We start from the raw sequence: 26,554 nt of genomic DNA, 5'->3' as shown, positions 1-26,554 counted from the left end.
AATGTAGATAATCTTATGGCAGAAGCTTGTATACTTTAAGTACTATTTAAATGTGAATCCATGCTATTATTGTTGCTATTATTTTTGCCTACAAGCCCATATTTCCAGTGGCCTCCTCTCTACCTCCACAAGTCAGTTTTTGTGAGAATGTGAACATCAACTTCAACCTCAGTGCTGTTCGTTGGCATTCCCTGAGTCCATTGACTGATGTTCATTGTCTCCATATTGTAAAAGCATCTTCATCCTAGGATGCTTGTCTTCTTAGAGTCCTCTGAAGCTCCTCACAAGAGAGGGTACCAGAGCCAATTGAGTCAATTGGACATGCCCTTTTCTGTCCCCATCCCATTCAGACTGGTACCCTTTTATCAATCTTTGTTTAAACCCATACCTCGAAGATTGCCACCATGCTTCCCTTCCGCTAGTCAGGCCTCTACAATGCATCTGGAGTGCCTCTCAGAACACAAGGGAGGCCAGGTCTTCGAGGTGTTCCCTGTGGTCACCTTTGCCTTACGGCTTTGCCATCGGTTTCTCAGTTATACCTTTCACTTGAGTATTGTTAATGTCCCATGAGAAGTGGTTGTCGCATTTGGTGACACAGTGTTTGAGAGGACCTTTTTCTTACCTTAACCTGCCCTAGTATCCTTTCCTACCTATCGTAATAATTCAGAGTAATGCCACACAGAAGATTAAGAATCCTCAGAGTAGTTTGGAAAGGGCTCACGCACACACCAGGTGTCACCTCCATGTCATTTTCAATCTCATCCCCTTTGTCCCTCAGACACTCCTACTCACGTCCCAGGCTCTAGTGTTTCCAGCATTCTAGTGACTTCTCCATTGCTTGTTTAAGCTCTGTACATTTTCACAACCTAACTCCCTGCTCAGAAGCTCTTTCTCCCTTTATTCTTGTAGTTCCATTGAAATAGTCTCCGATTTCCTTCCTAGAAGCCATCGAACCCTCCTAGCCAAGTTTAATTTGTTTACCCACACCTTTCTTCATCACCTACCATGTGTCCACACGTGAGTCTCTCTGTCTCTTGCGGTCAAGAATCTCATTCTCTTTCTCCATTTTAACTCTATACTATGTGGAGGGCTTCTCGTGCAACGGTGTTTGTTGAGTGACTAGTAGAAAAGAATATGGAAGTTCCATCTGGAAAATACTAAACAAACCTGCTTCAGTGCCAGTGCCCTGGGTCAGTTCTGTCTGTTACATGGAACATTGAATAAATCACTTTTCATGGGAGTACTCATTGTTTTAAAAGATTTAAATGGAAAGGACAAGATAAAAAAAGCATTGACTCTCATGGTCCTGAGGCATCCAAGATTTTCAGGATATAACCGTATGCCAGGCAGTGTACTCAACGCCAGGGATACAGTGCTAGCTAAACAGTCAAGGTCCTGCTCTTTGGGGAGCCATCTGAACCCCTGGGAGGAACGAGCTAACAAACATTCCATCCAGACGGGTGCATGGTGTATCACAAACCGCATGGCACGGTGACTCATGTAGTTGGAGGACAGTGCAGGTTTTCTCAAACAGAAGCTGTGTTCTAAACAATGAAAGAGTCAACCAGAAAAAAAGAGGGACATAGCGGTTAGGCGGATGACGCTGCAGGCACCGGGGCCTGGTGTAAAATGAAGCTGAAAGAGGTGAGGAGAAGCTGATAGGATGTGCTAAGGAGTTTTGAGCCTTGATCCCAAGAGCAGTGGGAAGTCACTGAAAAGATGGGAGAGGCGCAAGGTGGGGTGAAGAATTAACCAGCACTGTATTAGAAGATGTGGCGGATGGCCTATAGCAAACAGACTTCACAGAAGGTTTCTACTTTGACCTCTTGGAAACTAATCCCAAGCATTTAAGATGTATCACGAGCAGGATTTACCACAGTGCCGTGGCAGCAAACACTGAGGGCTACCCTTAGGTTTATGATGTGACTCACAGCAAAGAATCAAGTGTCATCCGGTGATTCGGGTGCCCTGCAAAGAGAAACAGATTTGGAGAGAACGGTCCTGATGACATTATAGGTCACAGTATGATTGAGTTTGAGATATCCAAGGGAGATGCCAGTAGAGATCCTTAGACATGGAGGGGGGAGGGGAAGTGGATGGGCTGAAATTATCAATGTGATAATTTGAAATGATGCACCCTCAGTAGCTGTTACTCCCAGCCCTGAGGTGCTGTAAGTGCAGCCCCCAGAGGAGAAGTGGAAAGCAGAAGGGAACTGAGAACATTTTTACCAAGGGGAAAAAATGGTAGATGGAACACTAAATCTAAATCTAATGCTAAATGTTATAGTTATTGCTACCTTGTGTTAAAAATTAGTTAAGTCGCTCAAAATTTGGGATAATAAGAAAAACAACACGTAACACTCACTGAAGTTAAGCTGTTTTGACTGAGAGAAAGGTCTGGAGCCCCATCTTTGTGGCCCCCATCTCCGCAGGGTGGAACTGGTGCCCACATTACAGTTCCCCCATTTACAAATGAGAAAAGAGACAATTGAGGTCATACTAGGAGAATCCTTCTGGCCCCTAAACCTTTATCATTTCTACAACTCCCTACAGAACTCAAGAAAGTCACAGAGGGAAAGAGTGGCAACACCACCCTCTAGTCTTCCTTGTGTATGAGTTGTACAATCCAGCCCAAAGACATTCTCATCACATCACAGGCATGCACATCACAAGACTGGTTTGGACAGGTAGCTGGAGGTGGCAAGGAGGCCATCTGTAAATCAGGAAGATGAAAATGGAAATCATTGCATGTAGTGGTGTGTAAAATGAGGGGACCTGCTTGTTGGGGTTTCTGTCCCACCCCAGTACCCCACAGCCAGTAAGTTCCAAAGAAAATCACAGAGATCTCCATAAGTTATAAAACTGATTGGCCCATTAGCTCAGTCTTTGTATTAACTCTTATAACATATATTACCCCATTATCCTTATCTATGTTACCCACACGGCTCAGTACCTTTCTCAGCGTTGCAGCTCACATGTTGCTTCTTTGGTGTTCTGGGCTGGATTCTGAGGAATGGGCTTCCTCTTTCCCAGCATTCTCCTGTTCTATTTCCTATCTGGTTTACCTACCTGTACTTCCTGCCTGGTCAATCAGCATTTATTTAAAACATGATTGGTGAATACAGACAATTCTCCCACACCACTAAGAGCTAGAACTAATGGGCCAGGCAGTGTTTAAAAGAATACAGTTTCCATGTAATTATTTCAGGGTTAAGCTAGCCAGGATCCGGGCAGGAACACAGCCTGCCGTTCCTTCTACAGTGGTGAGGATACCAAAGAAAAACTTGGGAAATTGATTCTTTGTCAAGAATTAAGAATACAAAAGTGAACACCTCTCAGGATGTATTCCCATCACTGAGGCACTGTTTTTCTTGGTATAAGGAAAAAAGGAATATTGGAAGGCAATACCTTTTCACTGAGTATATAGATATAGATATGTAGATTCACAAAGTGATGTGTGGGTACACATGCTCTTTCTAAGAACATAGAATGCTTTATCCCGAATTCCTCTGAGGAATAAGGTGGACAGAGAGTAAACATCACTTAACTACCTTGATATAATAATAATATCTTGCCAATTCAGCATGGCAAAATTATTTTGATCAAATTTACTTCTTTGGATCAGGGCCATATATGCAGAAGGTACCTGATTAAATCCAAGTATGTGCTTCAAAGGTATGGCAAACGCGGTTAAGGATTCTTCCCAGGGAGGTGGGAAATAAGACAGGCCACTGCTCTAGGGAGAACAAAAGAAGAAGAAACAATGAAGGGAAACAGGGATTGGGTAACATCTGGGCTAGGTGTGGTGCTTTGGACACCGTCTTAGAGACTGTTTGCAGGACAAGACACTTTACAAATAAACACAAGCACTACCCCGTCCTTCATATCGATGTCCGTGGTCTAGAGAGATGTTTTCAGGGTGACAACAGAAACATCAAGGCACTGGCTCACGATTGGAGAAAGAACAGAGGAAGAGCCATCGTATTAGTGACATTCTGTTGAGGGAAGGAAACCTGTCTCATAGGCTCTGATTATCTGGTTGTGTGTGAAATTTTAATACTAGTTCGTCCTGATCTTAACAAAAGCATCTGCTGGTCACTAGCCTGAGTCTCCCTTGTTTTTACTCACGATAACATGCCTTTTTTTGTGTGTGATCAGCCTTACTATGAATGACTGCCCTTTCTGTCAAAAAAATTAAACTTTGCAGTGGAAATGAAATGCTGCCAGTGGCCCTTGTTTACTTTCTGGCTGAAGAGGCAGCAGCCGTGTGAAGAGCCCAGCAGCCTGTCGTCCCCACGGCTTCTCGGAATTTGTGGGTTTTATATCCTGCTCTGGATATATGAATCACACAGCCTGTTGCAACGATTCCTCTATCCTCTTAAGATCCAGCAGGGTATTGAAAGCATCACGCCTTGTGGCACTCCTCATGTTTCGTCCCACCAGTTGTTTCGGAGTGCCCTCATCTTTGCATTTCCTTGAGAGGATGTATCATGAGGCAAAGGCAGTAATTACCCAGACTCCGAGTGTTAAATGTTGCTCAAACAAACCCAGTGCGTGACATCCACAATAAAGAACAGGGAAACAAAGAAATTGCAGTGTTTCATTCCAACCCAACACGCTCAAGAGAGCAGAAAGCACAAGGCGAAGACGTAAGTATTTATCATCTCCCAGAGCTGTATGGAGAAAGTTCACAGGAAACAGTTAAAGATGCAGCAAGGAAGCGCAGCGTTTAGCTGGATTTCTTTGGGTTCTTGCTGTTTTCTGCAATTAAAAGCCAAATGGAAAATGTGCCGTCACTACTCTTGATTTTAATAAAGTCTGGCTTGAAAAGTAGCTTTTCCATCGCGAGTGCCGCAACAACAATCCTACAAAGGAAACCCTCCTGTAGGAACTGGGGCTCACTTGGTTGATCCCAGGGGTGCAATCTCGGTAAGCCTTTAGAGTCCCTCTTGTGTTTGTGCCTCCCTGGGGACCATTTGGGACAGGGAGGAACCCAAACAGAGACTTCCTACTATTGTTGAACTCGTAGCAAAGAACACTGTGCATGGTGTAACTGTGGTCTACACACAGGATTTACTCCGTTATAGTCCAGCAGTGTTATATATCTGGAGACAACAAGACAGATGATCAGGTGCCTCAACAGAGAAATTTCTTCCCTCAATTCCTATCCAGGAGGCTTCCCAATTGTCATTTCACCGGTTCCTGCCTCCTGCCATTCTGCAATCCAAACCTTCTTGGGGTTATCTACTTTTTTAAAAAAAAACTTTAAACCTTTCAGAATCATTCTTTCTCTCCTCAAGTTGTGGTTTACCTTGTGTCCAAATACATAAGCCACATCCGGCTCGTGCTGTGCCCATTTATATTCATGTCTTCTCCTTCCTCAACTTTGTATGTCTCTGAAAAAGGAGATCTAGATCTCTTCCATGCTTGTCCTGTCTGTCTTGGTTACTTAATGATAATCATAACAAAAGAACATTCATCAAGCACTTCTTAGGTGCTTGGGCACATGCATTTTTCTTACTGGATCATCTCAGTTTTCTCAGTCCAGTGGCACTGTGGTGAAGAACCAGGGCAGTGGGGCAGACCGCCTGTCTTCAAAGCCTCTCTCCCAAGCTATCCACCCAGTGTGCTCAAAGAAAGCAGAGTTCAAGTGGTCGGCAGCCTCAACCCCACCCACCTCTAGACACCTCCATAGATTGCTCTGACTCAGACCTACTGGCTGTGAGCCACGCTCATTAGCAACTCCTTGTCACCGAATGGTCCTACTTGTTTCTCAACATATTTAGATATTCCAAAAAATCCTGACCATAATTTAATCACAGCAGAGATGCTCCTTCTTTCTATGTCTATAGTATTGGCTGTTTTCAATCTTTTTCCTATTCATGACCTCATAGCATCGTAGTCAGGTGACCTGAGTAACTTCAACTTCCCCATGAGGCAAGAGAAAGAGAAAGACCCAATCTATCCAGACAGCAACAGAGTCTGTCTCCTCATCTTCTACATCCACCTGTAGGATTTCTGCCTCTGCTGTATTCACCCGTATTAGCAGAGTGACTGAACACGGGCTGTGCCTTTGACGCCTCAGGTTGTCAGGTAACCATAGTAGTTGTCTCTCCTCCAGGCAAATAAGATCACCTGGCACACACTGCCTCTCAAGATGTGAACTATAAGAGATGAGGCCTTTTCCACAGAGGGCCATTAAGTCTGGAATTCCCTTCCCCTGGTCTGACAGAGCTCTGGAGAGTTGGTCTTCTGGGTCTTGACAAACCACATTAAGTTGAGCTAGGCAGCCAGCCGTGCTTGGTAAGAAAGCTTAGTGGGCAGGAAAATACGGAGTAAGTAGACACTGAGTCCTGTAATTTTGAGGTTTTCACTGTTTAGAACCCTGAAGCTAGTTACCCAAGGAATGTAATTCTCCTTGAGAAATACAACTTTGGTCTGCAGTTTGCATGATTGTATTTCTATGTTCTTACATCATATCGCAAATGATGTAGTGAAGAAGCCTACAGGGAAGTTTTTGTTTCTTTTGCATAAACTATTTTGCAGTAATTGACCAGCCATAGAGAGACGATCATCTCCTGTGCACTCAAAGTGAGTTCTGTGGCCACCAGAGACTAATAAGACACGTCCCTGGAACTATTATCACTTTGTTGAAGAAGCTGCTATGTGAACAAAAACGGGCCTTCGTTAATTTCCCTTTTCATATTTAAAAAACCTTGTCAGCATTTTCCCTTTGGGAGTATGCAATTTGTCAACAGTACATATTATTTTCGATGTACAGAAAAGAGAAGCAGGGTAATATGTCCTTATTAATTTATTTTTTTCACTGATCTTCATGTCAGATATATGTTCCCACTCAGTAAAATGAGATTTTTCCAAATTTATATTGCTGAATCCTTTTTTATATTATAGAAATATAAAATTGTCCAGTGAGATGGCTCAACAAATTAGGGTACTCGCAGCTAAGTCTAATGACCTCAGTTGGCTTCCTTGATGGTACCCTTGTGGTAAATAGAGAGACCTATTTGTCCTCTGACCTTTATGCTCATACTGTGTCATACACACACATACACACACATCAATAAATAATGCAGTTATTTGCATGGAAATATATGTATTATTTTTAGGGCTAGGTGTGGTGGCACATGCCTTTAATCCCAGCACTTGGGAGGCAGAGACAGCTGAATCCCTGAACTTAGGGCTAGCCTGATCTACATAGTGAGTTCCAGGCCAGTGAGAGCTACATAGTGGGTTCCTGTCTCAAAAAAAAAGCAATATATATATTGAGAGAGGGGGGTGGCAGGCAGGCTAGGGATGTAGCCTATATTGATAGAATGCTTGCTTACCTAGCATACACAAAGCCTGAATTTTGATCCTTAGCATCAAATAAAGTAGGCATCGTAATGCATGCACTCAAAAGGTGAAAGAAGGTGCATCAGAAGTTCAGTCACTCTTGAAGACATGGACGTCCAAGGCCAGAAGGGGACACATAACACCCTGGCACAGAAACAGAGATTGGGAAGGAGGGAGTGGAGGGGTTTGGAAGAGGGAAAAGAAAAGGGGGAAGAGGAGATGGAAAAGGAAAGTTTTCTGTATCTGAAACATTTCTGAAGTAATTTGAATTTCACTCCTTCTCCTTCCCCCAACACCCGCCTGTGTAAAACAAATGAAGTCTTCATTGTACTGATCCTCAGAAACCAAGGATGATCCTTGAGGATCACAATTAGAACTATCTAATAAATGCTTATCAAAGAGTGACAAGCTTTTCCCAATGTTGTAAAAACTCTGAATGTCGCAGTTCTCTTCTATTGCCTAGTCTTCACTGATAAGTTCCCACTTTATATGTCAAAAAAGTGGATCTCTAGACAAGTCATACATAATAGATATTTAAGTTTAGTTATCATTCTTTGCAAGTGTCTGTAATGTTTAAAAATGATTCCAACTTATTAATAGTTTAAATCAGAGATTTAAACTATTTTAAACTATAGTTTAAATCAGAGAAACTATCGTTTCTCTGGACCACACTGGATGAAGGACTTTCTTGAGCCACGTGTAGAGGTGTTCAACTCACAATCCATGGTTTACAAAAACGTGTGTGTGTGTGTGTGTGTGTGTGTGTGTGTGTGTGTGTGTGTGTTCCTTGGCTGTCCCAGTTAGAACTGTCTGGTAAATGATTGTTAAAGATATGAAGTGGTGATGGGGAGAGAAAGTGATACTGTGACCTGACATTGTGATCTATGAAACTGATGATCAGGAACGGCTCAATTGGAACAAAGAAAGCAATGTTTTAAGTAAGTTTATAATTTAAGGCTCCATTCATCGATATCCCAGGTCAACTATACTATTTTTATTTCACACTTTCTATTTTTAGAAAGCAATGTATTGCTTCCAGCAGTAGAAAGGGATCTTGGAGCTTGTGTTCTGAGTAACAGAACAAACATTACAAGTTTGCCTGAACTCAGCTCTCAGTTTATTTGTTGTGGGGCTTTTTTGTCTTAGAAGAGTTGTTTATGGGTTGTGTGCACTGATCTTGTACTATATGCACAGAACCGGTCTCACCACTCGCCTTGAACTCTGTTGCAGTTTGTTGCGGTGCTGGAAGGGGTACTGTCCAAGCTGTCCAGGTATGATGAAGGCACTTTCTTCTCATCCATTCTGTCATTCACTGTAAGTATCTCAATGAGTTCTCTTGTGTTGCCTTTTAACAGTTACCACAGTGCTTGTGTATCCGTTAAGAATCCTCATGGCTATCCTTTTCTTTCCTATTTTAGGTGAAAGCAGCAGCAAAATACGTTGATGTCCCTGTAAGTATTTATAAATATGTGTTTATTCCCTTCCTCCCTCCCTCTCTCCTTTTATCCATCCACCCTTCCCTTCCTTCTCTCCCCAGCCCTTCATAATTTTTGTTCAATACTGGCCAACTTCAGTTCTTTAAACCAGTACCATCCCTTGGGGAGCAGTTTCCTTTCCTTAAGCCAGTCCTAACCCTCATAGTAAAAGCTCGGCAACACCTTTTCAGCAGATTTTAATTTTTTTCCCTATAACTTGGGAGCTGTCAAAAAGTTATTCTGTTTTGCTGGCATTAGAGCTCCAAAAAGAACTTACAGACCTCCAGGGTGGGACAGAGAATGCCTTACATCATATAAAACAGCACACTCCTTACTCATTATAGGAAGGCTCTAACTAGTTTCTAGTCAGAATTAAAATAGCAACAAAAGTTCACCAGGTAAGTCAATGAACCCAAATACTACAGTGACAAATAATAATCACTTGTTTAAACATTTTGTTTTTCAAGGACTTCTTTGGAACTAATACATGAACTAATACATGAATTTGTTCAAAAATTAAGATACCAAGACTGGAAATCATGGAATAGGATAAATGCATAAACCAATTTAGTATACTATTTTGAAGCTGTACTGAACTAATTTGGGCTTTAAATTCTATTAGTATCACTTTCAAATATATGGTTTATAGATGATCCAAGTCTAAACTGATCTAATTATGTACTTGAGCGTTACGTGATCGATTTCCACACGATTAGATCATGGTGGCTAACCTTAAACACAGCACATTGCTGGATTCTACCTCAATGTAGCTCTCTGTGCCTGAGCATCAGCTCAGAAGCGTTACTGTGCGTGTGAGCAGTGTGACTGCTGAAAATCCCTGGGCGACAGTTGCAGGTGGTTCTTATTTGTCGAATGCTTACCTGCATTCTGTCACCAGCATGACCGATGTAGCCTCAAGTGGACATTATAAACTAGAAGGGTATTTTTGTCATTCATTGGGATTTCTTTGGAACATTTTACTTAAATAACGACCCCAAAGAAGCCTCTGCACCCTGTCTGTCATGTGCTTAGGATCAGAGCGGGGAAATACGTGGGTTTACATACATGCATGGAAGACAGGAGTGGAGAACTAAAGGTTTTTATATTTTATGTATTTCGAAAGACAAGCTACCATGTACACATTACTTCCTTGGAAAGTAATAGGTTTTTTTCTTGAATTTTAATAGAATGGGGTATCCTAATTACTGATATCTCTCGAACTTTTGAAGCCCGCAATGTGACTATGAACTAGGTCCTCTATATGCCATAAAATGTAAGTTGGGAGAAGCAGAAAGTGCTTCATCCTCTCCCCTCAACACAGAAAGATCATCCCTTGACATCCTTCTCAAAGATGCTCTCAGCTCTGTTTCGTTATTTCAGTGGTCGCAAAGTGGCCTCTAGGCAGCCTGCTCTTAAGTATGATAAGCTGACCTTCTGCACATCTGTGAGTTCCGCCTGCTAATCCTAGTTCTGTTCTTTCTTCAGCAGTATAATCCTTCAACTCTAGGATGATCTTTGTCGTGATTCCTCTCCCCAGGAGCTGCGGTGGCTTTTAAGATGCCTCTATTATCAGAGCAACTCTTTTTCTTTAGCTTAGACACCTTAAGTCTTCACTGCCCCACCTGTGTTGGACGTGTTCCAGACCGTGGGCATTCTTAATGGAACTGTGCACCCCATACCTCCAGCAGCTGAGCGTCTGGGAGTGCAATAGTACACGGACATGCCAGCATGAGCAATGCTGAGTTGGCCATTCCTAGGCTCTTCATCATACCTATCACGGCTTAGATGAATTGTAACTGCCATGACCACTGCTCAACCAAGGTATTCCCTGGAGCAGAGCTATCTGTCCTATACACACGCACACACATGTGCGTGCGCACACGCGCGCGCGCACACACACACACACACACACATACACACACACACACACACACACACACACCCCTAAGGGCACATACACAGTTGATTAATATTAATTAATTCTTTTCACACAGAGGTTCACTGGTCTGGGACTTAGAAATGGCTGAGTTTTCATTCTTTTTATGTGGTCTTGGACAATTGAATTAACGGTATAGCCTGGAGCTTTTCCTTAGGTGACCTCAGTTTAGTCTCCTATAAAATGAGCAAAGGAGTTATGTGACTTGCAGCAGTCCTATGACAAGCTTCTATGCTTTGAATTCTAAATATCTGTTAAAGTCCAAGATGTAACATGAGGGTCGGCTTGTTGGGGTTTCTGTCCCGCCCGACACCCCACAACCGGCATACTCCAAGGAAAATCACACACAAGACTCCATAAGATTATAAAACTGATTGGTCCATTAGGTCAGGCTACTTATTAGCTCTTATAACATATGTTACCCCATTATCCTTATCTACGTTAGCACATGGCTCAGTAACTTTTCCTTGGGGCAGCTTACATCTTTCCTCTCTGGTGGTCTGGGCAGAACTGGAAGCTTCCTGCTTCCCAGAATACTCTTAGTCTCTTTGCTCCACCCCTACTTCCTGTCTGGCTTCCCCGCCTATACTGCCTGCCTCACCAATCAGCATTTTATTAAAATATGATTGACAGAATACAGACAATTCTCCCACACCACCAAGAGAAAGCCGGTCCCAAGATGTCCCCCATAGGATGATGAGAAGTGAAGTGCTAGGGGAGCAATCTGTGACAGGAATAATACCTTCTCACAATACTGTCACTTACTGGACATTATTTTGACAAAAAGTAGAAACACTGACCCACTATAAAATTTTAAATTACCTATGAAATAATTAAATATCTATTTTCTAAAAGGGAGGGAGATTCATGTTCCCAAGACCTGATCACGTGAAATTACCACACAATTGAGGTATGAGAGCTAATAAGAAATTGTTTGGCCAGGCATGGTGATGCATGCCTTTAATCCCAGCACTCAGAGGTAGAGGCGGGTGGATCAGATCTCTGTGAACTCAAAGCCAGTCTGGTAAGGTCCAGGACAGCCAAACCTACATAGTAAAACCCTGGATGAAAGGCGTGGGTGAAGAGGAGGAGAGAGGTAGAGTGTTCAAATTGAGTGACCAAAGTGTATCATTTATGAGCATAAACTTAGTAGACACAGCTCACCGTTCCATCAGAGAGCTTTACAGTGTTCATGTTAATGAGGTGGTTTGAAATTTGGAGGGGCTATTAGACTGGGTCTTATGTAGACCAGGATGGTCTAGAACTCACTATGTTTGTACTTGTCCTTAAAATCTTGATCTTCATGCCTCTACGTTCCAAGTTCTAGGATTACAGGCATGTTGCATCATGCCCAGTTGGTTTCATTTAAAAAAAAAAAAAAAAAAAAAACCTACAGACCTGGATAGGGTGACTCTGTCGTGACAATACCTACAAGACAGGAAGACAGATGTGAGAGTGACAACTAGCGTATCAAATGCTGGAGCAAGAGGAGACAGTTCACACTGGCCTTATAAACCAGGAGCACTAGGTCAAAACCATAAGCTTGGTAGCACTGAATTAAGTACTATATGTGATTAAAAAAAATCAACCCATCTCTGTAGGAGAGATGCTGCAGCAGTTGAGAGCGTGTATTACTTCTGTAGAGAATTCAAGATCACTTTCCAGCAGATTTGTCACTTCCCCCACTGTCTGTAACCCCAGCTTCAGGGGGTCTGACACTTCTGTCCTCCAATGGCCTCTACACCCCCCCCACACACACACACATTAAAAGATAAAAATAAAATATTTAAAAATAAAAAGTGTGTCAATACATGGCAAAGGGCAACAAGGTGACTTGGTGGCTAAAGGCAGCTGGTGCCAAGCCTGTTGACTTGAGTTCAGGCCTGTCAGGATTCAGCCTCGACAGGGTTGTCATGTTCCAGGGTCATGGCATGAGGATTCGAAATATCAGGAAGAGGGCTGGAGAGATGGCTCAGCGGTTAAGAGCACTGCCTGCTCTTCCAAAGGTCCTGAGTTCAATTCCCAGCAACCACATGGTGGCTCACAACCATCTGTAATGAGATCTAGTGCCCTCTTCTGGTGTGCAGGCATACACGCAGACAGATACTGTATACATAATAAATAAATAAATTTAAAAAAGAAATATCAGAAAGAGGAACAGAGATATGAAAGAAAAGGAACAGAGATGCAGAATAGAACCGAACCCAAAGGGTAATCCATTGAATACTGAATTTGTCCATACTTATTTTCCATAGGCTTATCTACCTTTCTCCAAAAGGGAGAAAGAAGACAAAAGGCTATTTTAACATGATACAAAGAACAAATAGAGCAATTACCTCTTCAATACCTGAAACCCAAGTAACTATATCCTGAGTTAAACATTCTGTTGTTTAGGCAGAACATGCAATGACCACACCTTAGACCAAGCATCCAGTAGGCAGCCATTTCTTGGGTCAAATCTCCATCATAATCTTGAAGGAGAAGGAATGGGCATGAATTCTTTGACCTTTGCTCGGGGTGAAATGGATCTAATTCTCTGGGCTCCCACACAATCCTCAGAACCCAGATGATAGGAGAGAATCAATTCCCAAAAGTTGTCCTCTGACCTCTACACATGCACACACACACTCCACCCACAAAATAAATAAACTAAGATGTAATTTAAAAAAAAAAACAAAACTGAAAGGGCATGAGAGGCTGGGGAGATGGCTCGGTAGATAAAAGCACTTATGTCTCAAGTGTGAGGACTTGGGTTTGGTTCAGATCTCCAGAACCCACATAAATCTAGATACCATCACTCGTGTCTGAAATCTCAGCCTTCCTTCAATGAGATGGGAGACAGAGAGATTAGAATCCCCAGGAGAATGTTGGCTAGCTAGTGTGTAGGCAGCAGTGAGTACCAAAAGAGAGAGCCTGCCTCAAATAAGATGGAAAATGAAAGCCAGTGCCCATCATTGCTCTCTGTCTCCTACACCAGCACAGGAGGCTGGTCGCACACAGTAGCACACAGGCTCTACTAATACTTTGGAACATGCACACACATCATACACACAAAGCTAAGATAAACGAACACAAACGTCTGTAAAGTATCATTTGAGACAACATTGTGGCATATTTTTTTTACGCAGGTAGTATGGTTCCTTTGGGGAACCAGGACACCTGTGCTTGAATTCTCCCTCCATCACTTTGCTTATAATATCAGTGTGACCTTGGGCACCAATTTCCTTGTCTATTAAATGAAGATATAATTATACCTCTCACAGATTTATTGTGAGTAAGCACTTTCCAGGCCACCTGGAGTGCAATTAGTACTCAGTAAATGTTAGTTATTATCATACATGTCTACTGATTATAAAATAAAATTTAATGGCTACATTCTACAAAACCAGCATTTATTGATTGTATCTGTAGTACTGTGGACAAGTCACATCAAACATTTAAAAACAACACATCCTTTCAACTTCTCCTGTAGAAAGCTGCCAGACTAGTTAAGGGTCCCATCCAAGAAACTTGGAAATAGTAGCTTGTGAGGAGATAAGCAGAGGAGGGAGAGGAATTTGGTGTTTATTCTGAAAGGAACCTAACTTAAGAGACAAGATGGGTTGAAGGAGGGGGGAAAGGAAGGGAGGGGAACAGAGGAAAATGTATAGCTCAGTAAAATCAATAAAAAAGAAAGACAAGATGGCCAGTTCAGTATCAGTGTTCTTTTCAGTAGCAATCCTTTCAAACATTCTATCTTATGCTTATTACCAAAAATATGTAAAATCCTAAAGCTCCACAAATGTGACTTAAACTTAGCTCCATATTACACAAAGGACATAAAGTCCAATATCCAAGTTCAGGTCCTTTTTAATCAACTTCAGCTGTGGCTTCCAGCTTCCTTCCTTCCTTCCTTCCTTCCTTCCTTCCTTCCTTCCTTCCTTCCTTCCTTTCTTTTTTCACATTGAGGATATTAGCATCACAGGGTCATCATGAAGATCCAAGTATATATTATTAGTATGTTTTGTCATGTAAGGCATATTTTGAAATACCTAAGATCAGAGGTAGGGGTGAGACCTTAGTAAACTCCTTGCCATGCAAGTATAAATTCCTGAGTTTTCTTCCCCAGAGTCCACATGAAAAACCCATGTATAGTGACAGTGACTCCCCCTGACTCGAAGAAGAAAGAAAGAAAGAAAGAAAGAAAGAAAGAAAGAAAGAAAGAAAGAAAGAAAGAAGAAAGCTAGTTCCTGAAAAGGAACATACCAGAGGCTATCATTTCGTATCCACATACATATGCATACACACACATGTACAAATATATATCCAGAACTGACACTGCTGCCTGCCTGCCTCCATGATTTCCCCTGCTGGCTTTGACCCCATCTTTGGAAAGAAAACGCAGGTGTGTTTGACAAAGTGAAAAGCAGATTTATTTTTGTTATCTTTTATTTTGGAATAATAAGCACCTTGCAGGTATCGGTAATTGTGTCTCCGGTCAACACAGAAGTTCAGTGGCACTAGCATTTTGCTCCTTTTCCATTCACATATGTGCCTCTGATACTGTTTGTTGTTTAGATAAGGTCACGTTGACATTCGGGGCATACATAAGAGGGAACGCCAGGCAGGACTTGGGAACACGCATCCCTGGAAGGATCTGTGTGCTCACCAGGACGGGAAGCAGGCAGAAGTGATATGCCTCTCACAGAAAGCTTGGCTTCCCTCACCCGCACAACCTTACTGTCATTTTGCTTTGCTCTGTTTAATTTTGTTGTTCCCCACTTAGCTTTTCCTTCTTTTATACGCTCAATCAGTCAGTGGCCTGTCCCTGGCCAGGAGCAGCCTAGTATTTTCAGACCTCCTTTACCTAAATTTATTCCCAGTTCCTCTCAATCATAAAAACTAAACGTGAAGTGATACACAGAGATTCTTAGCTTGACCTCTTCCAAGCCTCATGGCATTTTAGTCAATGATACTGTAACATCTGTGGATAGAAGAGGGAAAGTTAGCAGACACCGTAGGGAAGCAGAGACGTGCTACTTTGTATCAAAAGCATTCAGCGTGAATGTAATTGTGTGGAACTTCCATCTGATTCATGTATTAGTGCTTGGTATTGGATAGTCAATGGCTGGGCCCTTCCCAGAGGAAGACAGTTTCTCCTGCCATCAGCATTCCTTGGTTGTGTGCAGTTCTCTGACCCATCAACATGACTGCCTAAAGAAGACCTGAACAAGGAGCACACAAATAAACATGCTAACGTTGAAGGGGAGATGCTCATGAGGCCTCTGCCCCAGTAATTAAATAATGTCGTCCTTGAAAAGATTTTTCTCCAGTAATAAACCAAAAATGTTGGAGCACACACATGCTTATAGCAACCATTTCTAGACATGTTGGAATATAAAGTATATCACTCCTTAAAGGAAATGATACAGAAAGCGATGTGACTTCTTATGTTACAGGGCTGTAGCCCATTCTGGTGTCAGGTGTTCCTGGACTTTGTGGGAGGAGTCTGACTCTTCCGTATAGAAACTCCGCAGTAGTAGAGCACACCCCCTCGGAAGTCTAAGACTGATCGGTATGCATACACATGGAACATTTTGCTTCGAACCTGAAAGATATTTTTTAAAGGTTGTACCATCTGTAACTTCAATTTTCCCACTCATGTGGCTGTGTTATGCGTGTGTGTGTGCGTGTGCATTTGTGTGTAGTTAGGAATATGGGCAAACATGTGTAGAGGCCAGAGATTGGTGTCCCTCTGTTTTCCTCAATCACTTCACCGTAATTGCTGAGACAAGGTCTCTCACTGAACCTTGCCATTTTGGCTAGAGTGGCTGATCAAAAACTGACTGTCGAGGAAGCCACTGGGCTCCACCTGCCTCCACCCCTTCCCCCCAGTACTGAAAATGTAGGCATGTGCAGCTGGGGATGGGGGACAGTGGGGATCTGAACTCAATTCCTCATGCACTCACAGCAAGTGCTTGATCCATTGTGACATCTCCACAACCCTACTTCCCTACTTCTCACTTGGGTCAGGAAAACCATAATAATGTTTTGGGTTTCTTTTGTTTGGTTGGTTGGTTGGTGGGTTGGATTTTGGGGGGGGGTAGGTTGGTTGTTTTGTTCTTTTTGGGGGGGGGTATTTCAAGACAGGGTTTCTCTAAGTTACAATTCTGACAGTCCTGGAACTTTGTAGACACTACAGACCAGGCTGCCTTCAAACTTACAGAGATCTACCTGCCTCTGTCTCCCAAGTGCTAAAGGTGTGCACCGCCTGACTCACATTTAATAAAATCAATCTTTCCTCTCTCCCTTTCTCTCTCTCTCTTTCTCTCTCTCTCTTTCTCGCTCTGTGTGTGTGTGTGTGTGTGTGTGTGTGTGTGTCGCTAGAGACCTAACCTAGGGCATCATATATCTTAATTAATAGATAACAATTGTTTCACTATTTTAAAAAATAGAAAATCTACTTTAAAGTCTTTTTTAAAAGGCATCTTTGTATATTTTGTTATTTAAATTCCTTCCCTCTACCCCTTTCCATAAACTAGTCCTTTCTCCAGAGAGAGTAATACATAACATACTCACATTGGTATCAATCTAGTTTGAAGGTTTTGACTCTATCTCCTTTTGACTTTCTACATAGGTGTAATATAATTTTGATACTTCATTAAAAAACTAATGAAGTAAATCAAGTGTATTTTTTTACAATATCACAGTAATATTTAATCATTATTGTCTAACGTGTAAATGCCAATATAATGAAATATATACATTAGGGGGTGAAAAAGCATGCTGTTTTTTTAACAATCACGAAGACCAATTATGTGTTCCCTAATAATCAGTTTTTAAGTTATTACTGAGCCTTATGTGCTGGAGCAAGGCTACAAAGGGTTCCTGGGTTTCTGCCACGCTTTCAGATTCCAAAGCCCTGCTCTTATCTCCTGCCTTTCACTTTGTCAGTGATTGCTATACAGCCAAATGTGGTATTTCCTTTACAGAGCGTACAGAACATGCAGGAGGAGAGGACAGACAAAATAGTTTCACACTTGGCTGATTCTCCAATGCAAGTTTTCCTTCTTTCCTTCCTTCCTTCCATCCTTTCTTCCTCCTTCCTTCCTTTCTCCCTCCCTACCTCCCTCCTTCCTTCCTTCCTTTTCCTTTCTTTTTTTTCTTTTGAATCTAAGATGTACACTTTTAAATTAAGTCAATTTACACTGTAGCTTCTAGTTAATCTTTGAGACAGGAATGGCATATTTTTAAATGTGCCTCCTTATTAAACAGACACCATGACAGTGTTTGTGTAGTGTCGTGTTAACCTCCAGTGGAAGGTTAAGCAGCGTCTTCTGTATCTTAATCTGTCACTGTGAAAAATGACGGCCACGCCATACCCACCTCCCCATTCATGGGGAAGCGAAAACTCACACCTGTGTGATTAGGTAGAGCAGCAGGAAGTAAGAACGTTTGCAGCATATAATTAGCAAGGAATTTTTTTTTCTGTCTTTTTAAGTGGTATGTTCATCTTGCTGGGTTAACTAGTAATTAATGCTTAGGAGGGTGGGGGGAGCTATGCTGGAATCTGCATCTTGCTCATCCACTCCCTGATGGATTCAGTTGCATTTACGACCACCGTCAGAAGAACTCACCTTAGAATAATTCATTTTCCTTCCATGGCTACTGATTTCTTTATGCTCATTGGGGGAATTTTTTTTATATATCTTTTTGTCCCTTTACTATAGCTTTGTTGGCCAAAATTTGCCTTTCCTGGACAGAAGATTAAAAGTAATTTAGGAATTCTTTATGTTTGGAGACAACTAGCCTAACTAGCAAGTTGGAAAAGTTTATGTAGTGAGATGAGAGTTTCAGAGGCTTAAATTGAAGATAGAAAAAAAAATGATTTTATGTTCCTAAATTGTACTTAATAGAGTGCTCGCCATGTGGTTTCTACTTGTTATTTTCACATATTCATTAAGAGACTATAATTTAATTAACAATGCAGAAAAGATTTCTAAACATGGCTCTGTAGGATACAGTCTTCTTGATAAAGAGGCATGGCAACGCATGGTTACTGAAGTTTCACAGGGTGCTCCTCCGGAGGAACAGGAAAGCATGCCTGCTTTGACCAGAGTAGGGAGCCGCTTCCCCTTCCACAGTGCAGTCGCAAACATTCTTCTCACCTACACTCCAAAACGTGTGCGGGAAGCTAGCATCAGAGTGCTCAGCTTGCAGGGCCGTTGAAGCATCAGTGCATAAGGTAACGGTTAATATTGCAACCAGAAGCAGTGGCTGGTCAAGTGTGTAAATTCCACTGCCACGTCCCAGCAGCCCTGGCACAAAGGAGCACTGAGCCAGTGATAATGTCTTCGGTCCAAACACGTCTGCGCTGAAGGTAGAAACTGCTTAAAAGGAAAATTGCATCTTTTCCAGCAATTTATCATCGATAATTACCCTTTCGTACGCCAAATGAAGGATAAAGTGTTTTAAAGAACTCTAACTCTAATTGGAACGTGTCACCAGGTGTTGCAGTTACTCTTACTTGTGTATATTCTTTTAATGATTACAGTCTCATGCCACAAACGGCATGAAAATATATTCACTAGGTGTGAAATTCCCATATGTCACAGTTTCAAGAATAGGTAAACAGCACACGATAAAGGAAGAAATAATGCTAATGAGGACTGGTAAGAAGTCTAGGTAGGCTTCAGTTTCCAAGCCAGAACATCATAATTTGCGGAAAGAGAAGAAAAGCGACTTTGAAACTGCAAACTCCTTTGAGCTTCAGCCCACACACTTACAAAGTTGCAGAACTCGGTTCAGCATTCAGCTTGGACCTTTACTGCCCTGGAGTCTGCCAATAGGGAACTGGATTTAGTTTCTTTTATGTTTAAGTTGCAAAGTGTTTGTTGGTTTTAGATGGTTAAAAGTAACAATTCCTGGTCAGGGTCTTATGGAGTCTTCTGGAGTCCGTTGTTAGCTTGGAAGTGATCAAGAGCGCAGGGGTGTCCGTCAAAGGAATCGGCCGGCCACTGCTCTCCCACTGGTCCTGGAAGTGACTGGCTTTCCACTGACTCTGTTGGGGGAAGTGATTGAGTGGATTAAACTTTTAAGCATAGTTTTGTTTTGAGGGGTGGAAATAAGAAAGATTTGGGTAGGGAGAAACGATGGGAAGACAAGCCTCCCTTTCAGCTTCGGTGTAACCAGACTGGGCTCGCTGCCTTGCTGTTATGGGTGTCAAAGAGTCTTATTTGCAGGCACCTACGTGGAACTCAGATGCTGAGCTGCCTCGGGAATGAGCAAAGAAAACTGGCCTCGTGCCATTTTCATTCCAGGGCATCGTGCTTTGTGGACGCTCTCATTTTCAGTGTTTTGACTAAGTTTGAAAGGCACAGAGAAAAATCCTTATCATATGGGTCGTTCGCCTGAGCAGAATCAGAACTGGTGATGGTTGTACAAATGACTCTACCTCTTCACTTGAAAAATTGATGGACAAACTTCACTTCCCCAAAATAAAACCAACTTAAGTTTTTGTTTATTATCCTTGTGGTTACTTAAACTTTCAAACACTGGTTATGAGGATTATGCAGAAAACCAAGGAATGCATTTGTTCAATTGCCTCCACCAGGTTGGCAATGTATTGCCTATATTATGTATGGATGCTGTTAAAGGAGACACTTATGAGAGAACATTTGTACAAATAGTTATTTTATATTTTAATGTAATTTGGTTATATCATGGTTACATTGTAAAAATTCCTGAGTTTTTGTTATCTGTGCTTTAAGGTGAATTTAAATGATCAAGACCAGAAGTATAGCCCAATTAATAGATATCTTCCTGGCATGCACAAAAACATGTGTCTACTCCCAGCACCTCAGAAACTGGCATGGTTGTGCACACTAGTAATCCACACACTTGGAAAATGGAGGCAAAGAGGATCAGAATCAAAAGTCATTCTCATCAACATTACAAGTTCAAGGCCACCTAGGTCACCAGATACCCTGTCTCAAAAAAATGCCGTTATTTCTACTGAACAGAAAAATAAGTTTTTAACAAAAATCCTGATGTTTATCACTGAAATAAAATATTCTGGTGCTTATAAATGCAGTGGTTAGGAAATAGACACTCACTGTGGCAAATAAAATACCAATCCACCCTCTGCAAAAAGAGCCTAAAATGGCAAAGACTTTCTGTCCCTCACAAGAAGATACTCCGCCATGTTGCCATCAGCCAATCTACACCTCATGCTGCTTTTGTAGAAGTAGCAATAGTTAGGTAGCTCATGTCCTCTTTGATTGTCTCTCGCTACTCACTTTTGCCAGTCAGTCTATTGGTCAAGGCTGTAAGCACATCCTACGACTGTGAGATGGTAGAAGCTTGACTATCTCACTTGGCTATCAGTTCTACTGTTAAGTTCTTACTAATGTTATACTCTATAATCAAATAACTCATTGCAGGTTATGAGTCAACCCCAGATGTAAGTAATGTAAATAATTCTTTCCATCAGTCAGCCTAGCATGCATATGAAACTTGAGAAAGAGCTAATGATAAGTTGAGAAGGAAATCTCTTTGGCAGCCGCGAAGGCTTTTGACCCCCATACTGATTTTTCTTCTTTTTCTTTTAAACTCTACAGCAGTAGTTCTCAACCTATGGATTATGAACTTTATAGGGTCACTTATCAGGTATTTACGTCAAGATTCACAACGGAAGCAAAAGTACAGCCATGAAGTAACAGTGCAGTAATTTATAATTGGGGTCACCACAATGCGAGAAACTGTAATAAAGGGTCACAACATTAAGAAGGTTAAGAACTGCTGGCCTATAGCAAGAAGGAATAATGCTAACTACCCAGCCTCCCAAACAGAAGAAAATACCAAAAGCTAAATGATAATTTAGCAAGTTCACTAGTTCACCACTTTGGCTCTACATGAGAAATGAGTTTATTGATGTTCTCACTGCACTTCTATAATATAACAAATCCCTAAGATAGTGTCAGTAAGCAATAAATAAAAGCAATAGAAAATCAAAAAGTATTTTGTTTTACTTTGCATTAAATGTTTTCCCAAGTTTCCTAGTATTTTGCTAATCTGAATAAGACCACTGGTTTGTGTTCCTTTAATACTCACAGTGTTCTAAAGAGGGGAATCAAGACGGTTTATGGCTTCACACCATTGGCAAGCAAATAGCAGGGGATGAAAAGTCAGTTGTATAACACTTACAATTAGGACACAATCTTTCCATTGAGGAATTTTCTCTTAATCCCCTCTCATACTTCTTGGCACATTGACTTCTCAAGATAGTCATTTTTTAAAAAAAGACACATATGGGAGGTTGGAAAGAGGGCTCTGCAGTTGAGTGGCATGCTACCCTTCAGAACCTGAGTGTGGTTGCCAACACTCATGTTGGGAAGCTCACAATTGCCTGTCATCTCCAGCAGCAGGATAGTTCAACACTTTGGGTGCTGTGTATGTATGTGATAACATACACATATCCACATAATACACACCCATACCATTAATTAAAACTATGCATAAGCTTACAGCCCTGTATTCCTAATCATCTCAACAATAATGGGTGTGACCGTACGTAGTAAAGGTCAGTGCTAACCATTTACACATGGTAGTCATTGTTGATTTGGTATAAGCAAAAGTCACAGGGGTGAGCAATTTCAACAGCCATTAAAAATTGTTTTCCAAACTATGATTAAATAATAGCTTTAGAAATGAGAACTAACACTTTTTTACCCTCCATGTTTTTACCACACAACAGAAACCAGGAATGGACCTGGCAGACACCTACATTATGTTTGTTCGGCAAAACCAGGATATTCTTCGGGAAAAAGTCAATGAAGAGATGTATATAGAAAAGCTGTTTGATGTAAGTAGCTGCCATCGTCACGGGACTTTGAACGTCTTTATCTTGATTTAAAATATTGATGTGCATGGAAAATACATTTTGTCAATACTAAGATCTTCATTTAAGCATAACAACTAGGCATGGGATTAGTTTTAGATACTTGATCAAGTTTCTATAAAGAAAGTACTAAGAAAGTACTAAGAAAGTACTAAGTAACTAAGAAAGTACTCAAATAAGAGTGATATTCACTTGTGACTGTGATCACTCAAATCCAAGAAAATGGTACCGAGCTGGCGCCATAACTGCACAGCTTGCCCCGGTGCTGGTTCTGAATCTAGGTATCTTCTTTGAAGTGTATTTACATGCCTCTTCTCTGCATTTTAGAAATGCTTTTCTGGCAGTTTCATTTAATTATGCAAGTTACCGCAAATGTTTTCATAACGGCAATTCACGGGCTTCGCGGTGACACGTCAGCTGTGGCAGTTGCTGAAGGTCCCACTACGTCATCATCTTCGCCATGCTCTGTCGTGACCGTGTGTGCCGTCTGCGCAACTGGGTGGTCACAGTGAACCTTACCTTTCTGACTTTACGTTTCCCGGCCATTTTACAATAAAAGTATCATCTGTTTTAATAAGATATGTGTTAATATGCGTGAAAAGGAGGATTTCCTGAAACGCTTTGATGCCCTGCAGGGGTAGGAAAATTATCATCTATCCAGCTGGCTCTTTTACAAAATACTGAAACCATATTAGCAACTTCTGCTTCCATTTGGAATTGCCGTGCGTTGACGGGCGTATGTTTCATTTCCAATTCCTTTTACTTTTTTGCTTATGAGGTGATTTTCAGAAATGCTGAACAGAAAAAGAACGGTGAGCTGATGCTAAGTCTGTTATGCTTCTTCCTCGGTAGAGCACATACATCTTTGATGGAGGAAATAAGGTGAAGCCATCCTGAAAACAGTCCTCTCTAGAGAGTCACTGTTGGAAGGGAGGACTGTTTGTCTGGAGACCTTCAATGTTTATGTCTTGGTGACATACTTGTGACAAAGCTTAACCACTATTATGCCAGTTAGTAAGCAAAGGTAGAATTTTTTTTTCACCTCTAAGATATTCTCCACTTTAACTCTTCTTCATTTGCTGAACTTCAGAACACTTTGCAGTACTGTTTAGATCTAACTAAAGCAGATCTAAGGGGATCAGCATTCACATAGGGCGTTCATTTCATTGCGGTATTAGGCACGCATCCTTCTGATACCTAAGCATCTGGCTCGGTTGCAGGTTTGCATCCAAAGCACTGGGTTTTAGTCAAGAAGCTTTCCACATTTTTTGTACACCCCCAGCAGAGCTCTGGACTTGTTATTTGTAAAATAATTGTAATGTCCTCAAACATTCTATTTTTTAAAGTTGCACATATTTATTGCTTTAATTAAAAATGAAAATGAACCCTGACTCTATTGGTATGTCATCAAGAATAGCATAGATGAGGGGCTACTAAGAGCCCCTAATTAGCCAAGGCTGAATTTGCCTCAATTACAGTTAGTAAATGAGAGGTTATCAAGTATGTGTTGAAAGGTAAAGTAGAATGTGTAGCTCAAGCAACGGATCATTACTGAGAGATATTATATAATTATTGGAAATCTACTGGGCTGGAGCTTAAAATAATATTGTTAGGTGTCAAGAAATAGTTGAAAATAATGACCCTAAGTGCTCTGTTAGCAATCATAGCCTATTACGGATAAAAGATTGAAGAGAACAATAGTGCTGAATGTAGTGATAAACTTTCCCTCTTCCAATTAGATGCCTTCCTACACAAGTAAGGAAGTGGAGCCTCCGAAGTTCAGGTGCGGACCAACACACACACATTAGGAAGTGTTAGCTTGGAGTTGTTTGTATCCAATTGGGCAAAATGCCCAGGGCTCGATTTCTGATCACACAGTATAAGGGATTAACTCCTAAAGAGTACTATGCCTTTTACCCAGGTGAAATTCCCTTGTTTAGAAAAATGCCAACGCTGTTTTACGTAAAAGCTATTAGTCTGCAAGACACACATTGATTTTAAAGTGTCTCTGTCACGTTAAAAAGAAGCCCGTGTGCTGTACTGCATAGTCTTCTTTCCAGCTGATACCCTAACCTTGAGAAGGGCTGTCAAAGTATTTGTGAAATTTGCCACACTTCTTAAGATACCCTTGGCCTCTAATACTTTTTCATCAATTAAGCATCTTAATTACTCCTAGTTTTATGGTGAAATAATGGTACTACTGACTAAGGTATAAGGATGGTCATCGCCCTGGGTTTGTGCTTATTGTTTTGGGACATCTAGGGATGAGAACAGACGCATTCCCCACTATTCCCACATGGCCACATACCATGTTGCATGAAACTCGTGGCCTGTCCATCCTGCACTGTTATTTTTGTTCCAACATCCACAGAGAAGTGATTTTGTTTCTTGACCTCAACATAAGAAAAATGGAAATGATTAAATCTGTATTATCCCTAACGGTGTAAGTATTGTCAATTTAGATTTTTTTTCTGTTGAATCTGGAGGTATCAAAATCCTAAGTACCTGCTAAAAGTCAAATTATTAGTACAAATGTGCTGTCCTCTTTATCCTGTACGTGCTTAAACTTATTTGTCCCCTTTGTGTTTGGGACAGAAATCGCTTCTATAAAGTATAACTGGCAACCGTGCGACTAAAAAACAAAACTGAGTTTAAGACACATCTTTGGTTAAGAGCTGGCGAAGCAGTTGAGTTGGTAAAGTGCTTGGCAAACATGAGGACCTAAGTTTAAAGCCCAGCACAGTGGTGAGCACCTCTAACCCCAGTGCCATAGACGTGGAGACAAGACAGTTTCTGAGGCTGGCCAGTCTGCTAGCCAGGTAGCTGAATTGGCGAACTCAAGGCTCGGTGAAAAACTGTCTCAAAAAATAAGGTGGCGCACTGGTGAGATGGCTCAGTCAGTCAGAGCACTTGGTCACAAGCATGACAAATTGAATTCAGTCCGTGGAGCCCACATGTAGAAAGGTAGAATTGTTTCCAGCAAGTTGTCCTTCAACTTCCACATGCTCATCACACATACAGATAGACACACACACACACACACACACACACACACACACACACACACACACACACCCTGCTTATCTCTTCAAGCATTCCTAATAGTGTTAGCATTTCTGTTCCTCTCCCTAGGTGCTTCCAGCCTTGTGGATGATATGCCATCATCCTATTCCATCTTTATTTGGGGACTAAAGGATCTTCTCTTCAGAGAAAATAAATGACTTGTTTGGTGTCCTCAAACTCTGAACCTGTATCTCTTTTCAAAATTCTTCCATAAAATCTCATGCCTCAACCATGTCTCAGACTTGACAACATTTAAAATAATAAAGTCATGTTCTGTGAGGAACACTGCACTGGGATTCCAGATATCAGAATTCCTGTTAATTCTGCAATTAATTGTATAGGTGACTTTCAAACATCTGTCTAATATTCAGTTTACTGCATAAAGACTGAACCTCTTCATCTCAACAAATTTCAAATCATTTCTGAAATCCAGATTTTTAATCCAATGACCGTGTCTTTTTTTTTTATATTTTTTTAAGTTTATTTATTTATTTATTTATTTTGTATACAGTATTCTGTGTGTATGTCTGCAGGCCAGAAGAGGGCACCAGACCTCATTACAGATGGTTGTGAGCCACCATGTGGTTGCCGGGAATTGAACTCAGGACCTTTGGAAGAGCAGGCAATGCTCTTAACCTCTGAGCCATCTCTCTAGCCCCCCATGTCTGTTTTTAATTTGGCGATGGTAGTAGAAATCGTGGGGTTGGTTGCATCCGGAGTCGTGCACAGCAGGGTAACAATTTTTATTCTTCTGTGTTTGTTGGGTGAAACCAAAGTGTCTTAGCTAAAAAGCAACAGCAGGTGCAGGGGGTCAGTAGAAAAGACAGTCTAGGGGCTGGAGAGATGGCT

General features: G+C 41.4%; 1 protein-coding gene across 9 annotated transcripts in view; it reads left to right on the top strand.

Moving 5' to 3' along the window:
- Cadps2 (calcium dependent secretion activator 2) overlaps positions 1-26,554 on the top strand; it is a 535,973-nt gene that overhangs the window by 488,086 nt on the left and 21,333 nt on the right. For 8 of the 9 annotated variants that reach the window (XM_085683581.2, XM_048450971.3, XM_048450976.3 and 5 more), the window contains 3 exons: positions 8,584-8,667; positions 8,772-8,804; positions 22,499-22,606. In XM_085683581.2, coding sequence (XP_085539707.2) covers positions 8,584-8,667; positions 8,772-8,804; positions 22,499-22,606 — 225 coding nt within the window. Of the gene's footprint in view, positions 1-8,583; positions 8,668-8,771; positions 8,805-22,498; positions 22,607-22,969; positions 23,220-26,554 lie in introns of those variants that run through there. The other variant, XM_085683583.2, reaches the window with a different exon arrangement.

The sequence above is a fragment of the Myodes glareolus genome, chromosome 25 (assembly GCF_982192425.1).
Source record: "Myodes glareolus chromosome 25, mMyoGla1.1, whole genome shotgun sequence".
NCBI lineage: Eukaryota > Metazoa > Chordata > Mammalia > Rodentia > Cricetidae > Myodes > Myodes glareolus.
This window is presented reverse-complemented; position numbering and strand designations above follow the sequence as displayed.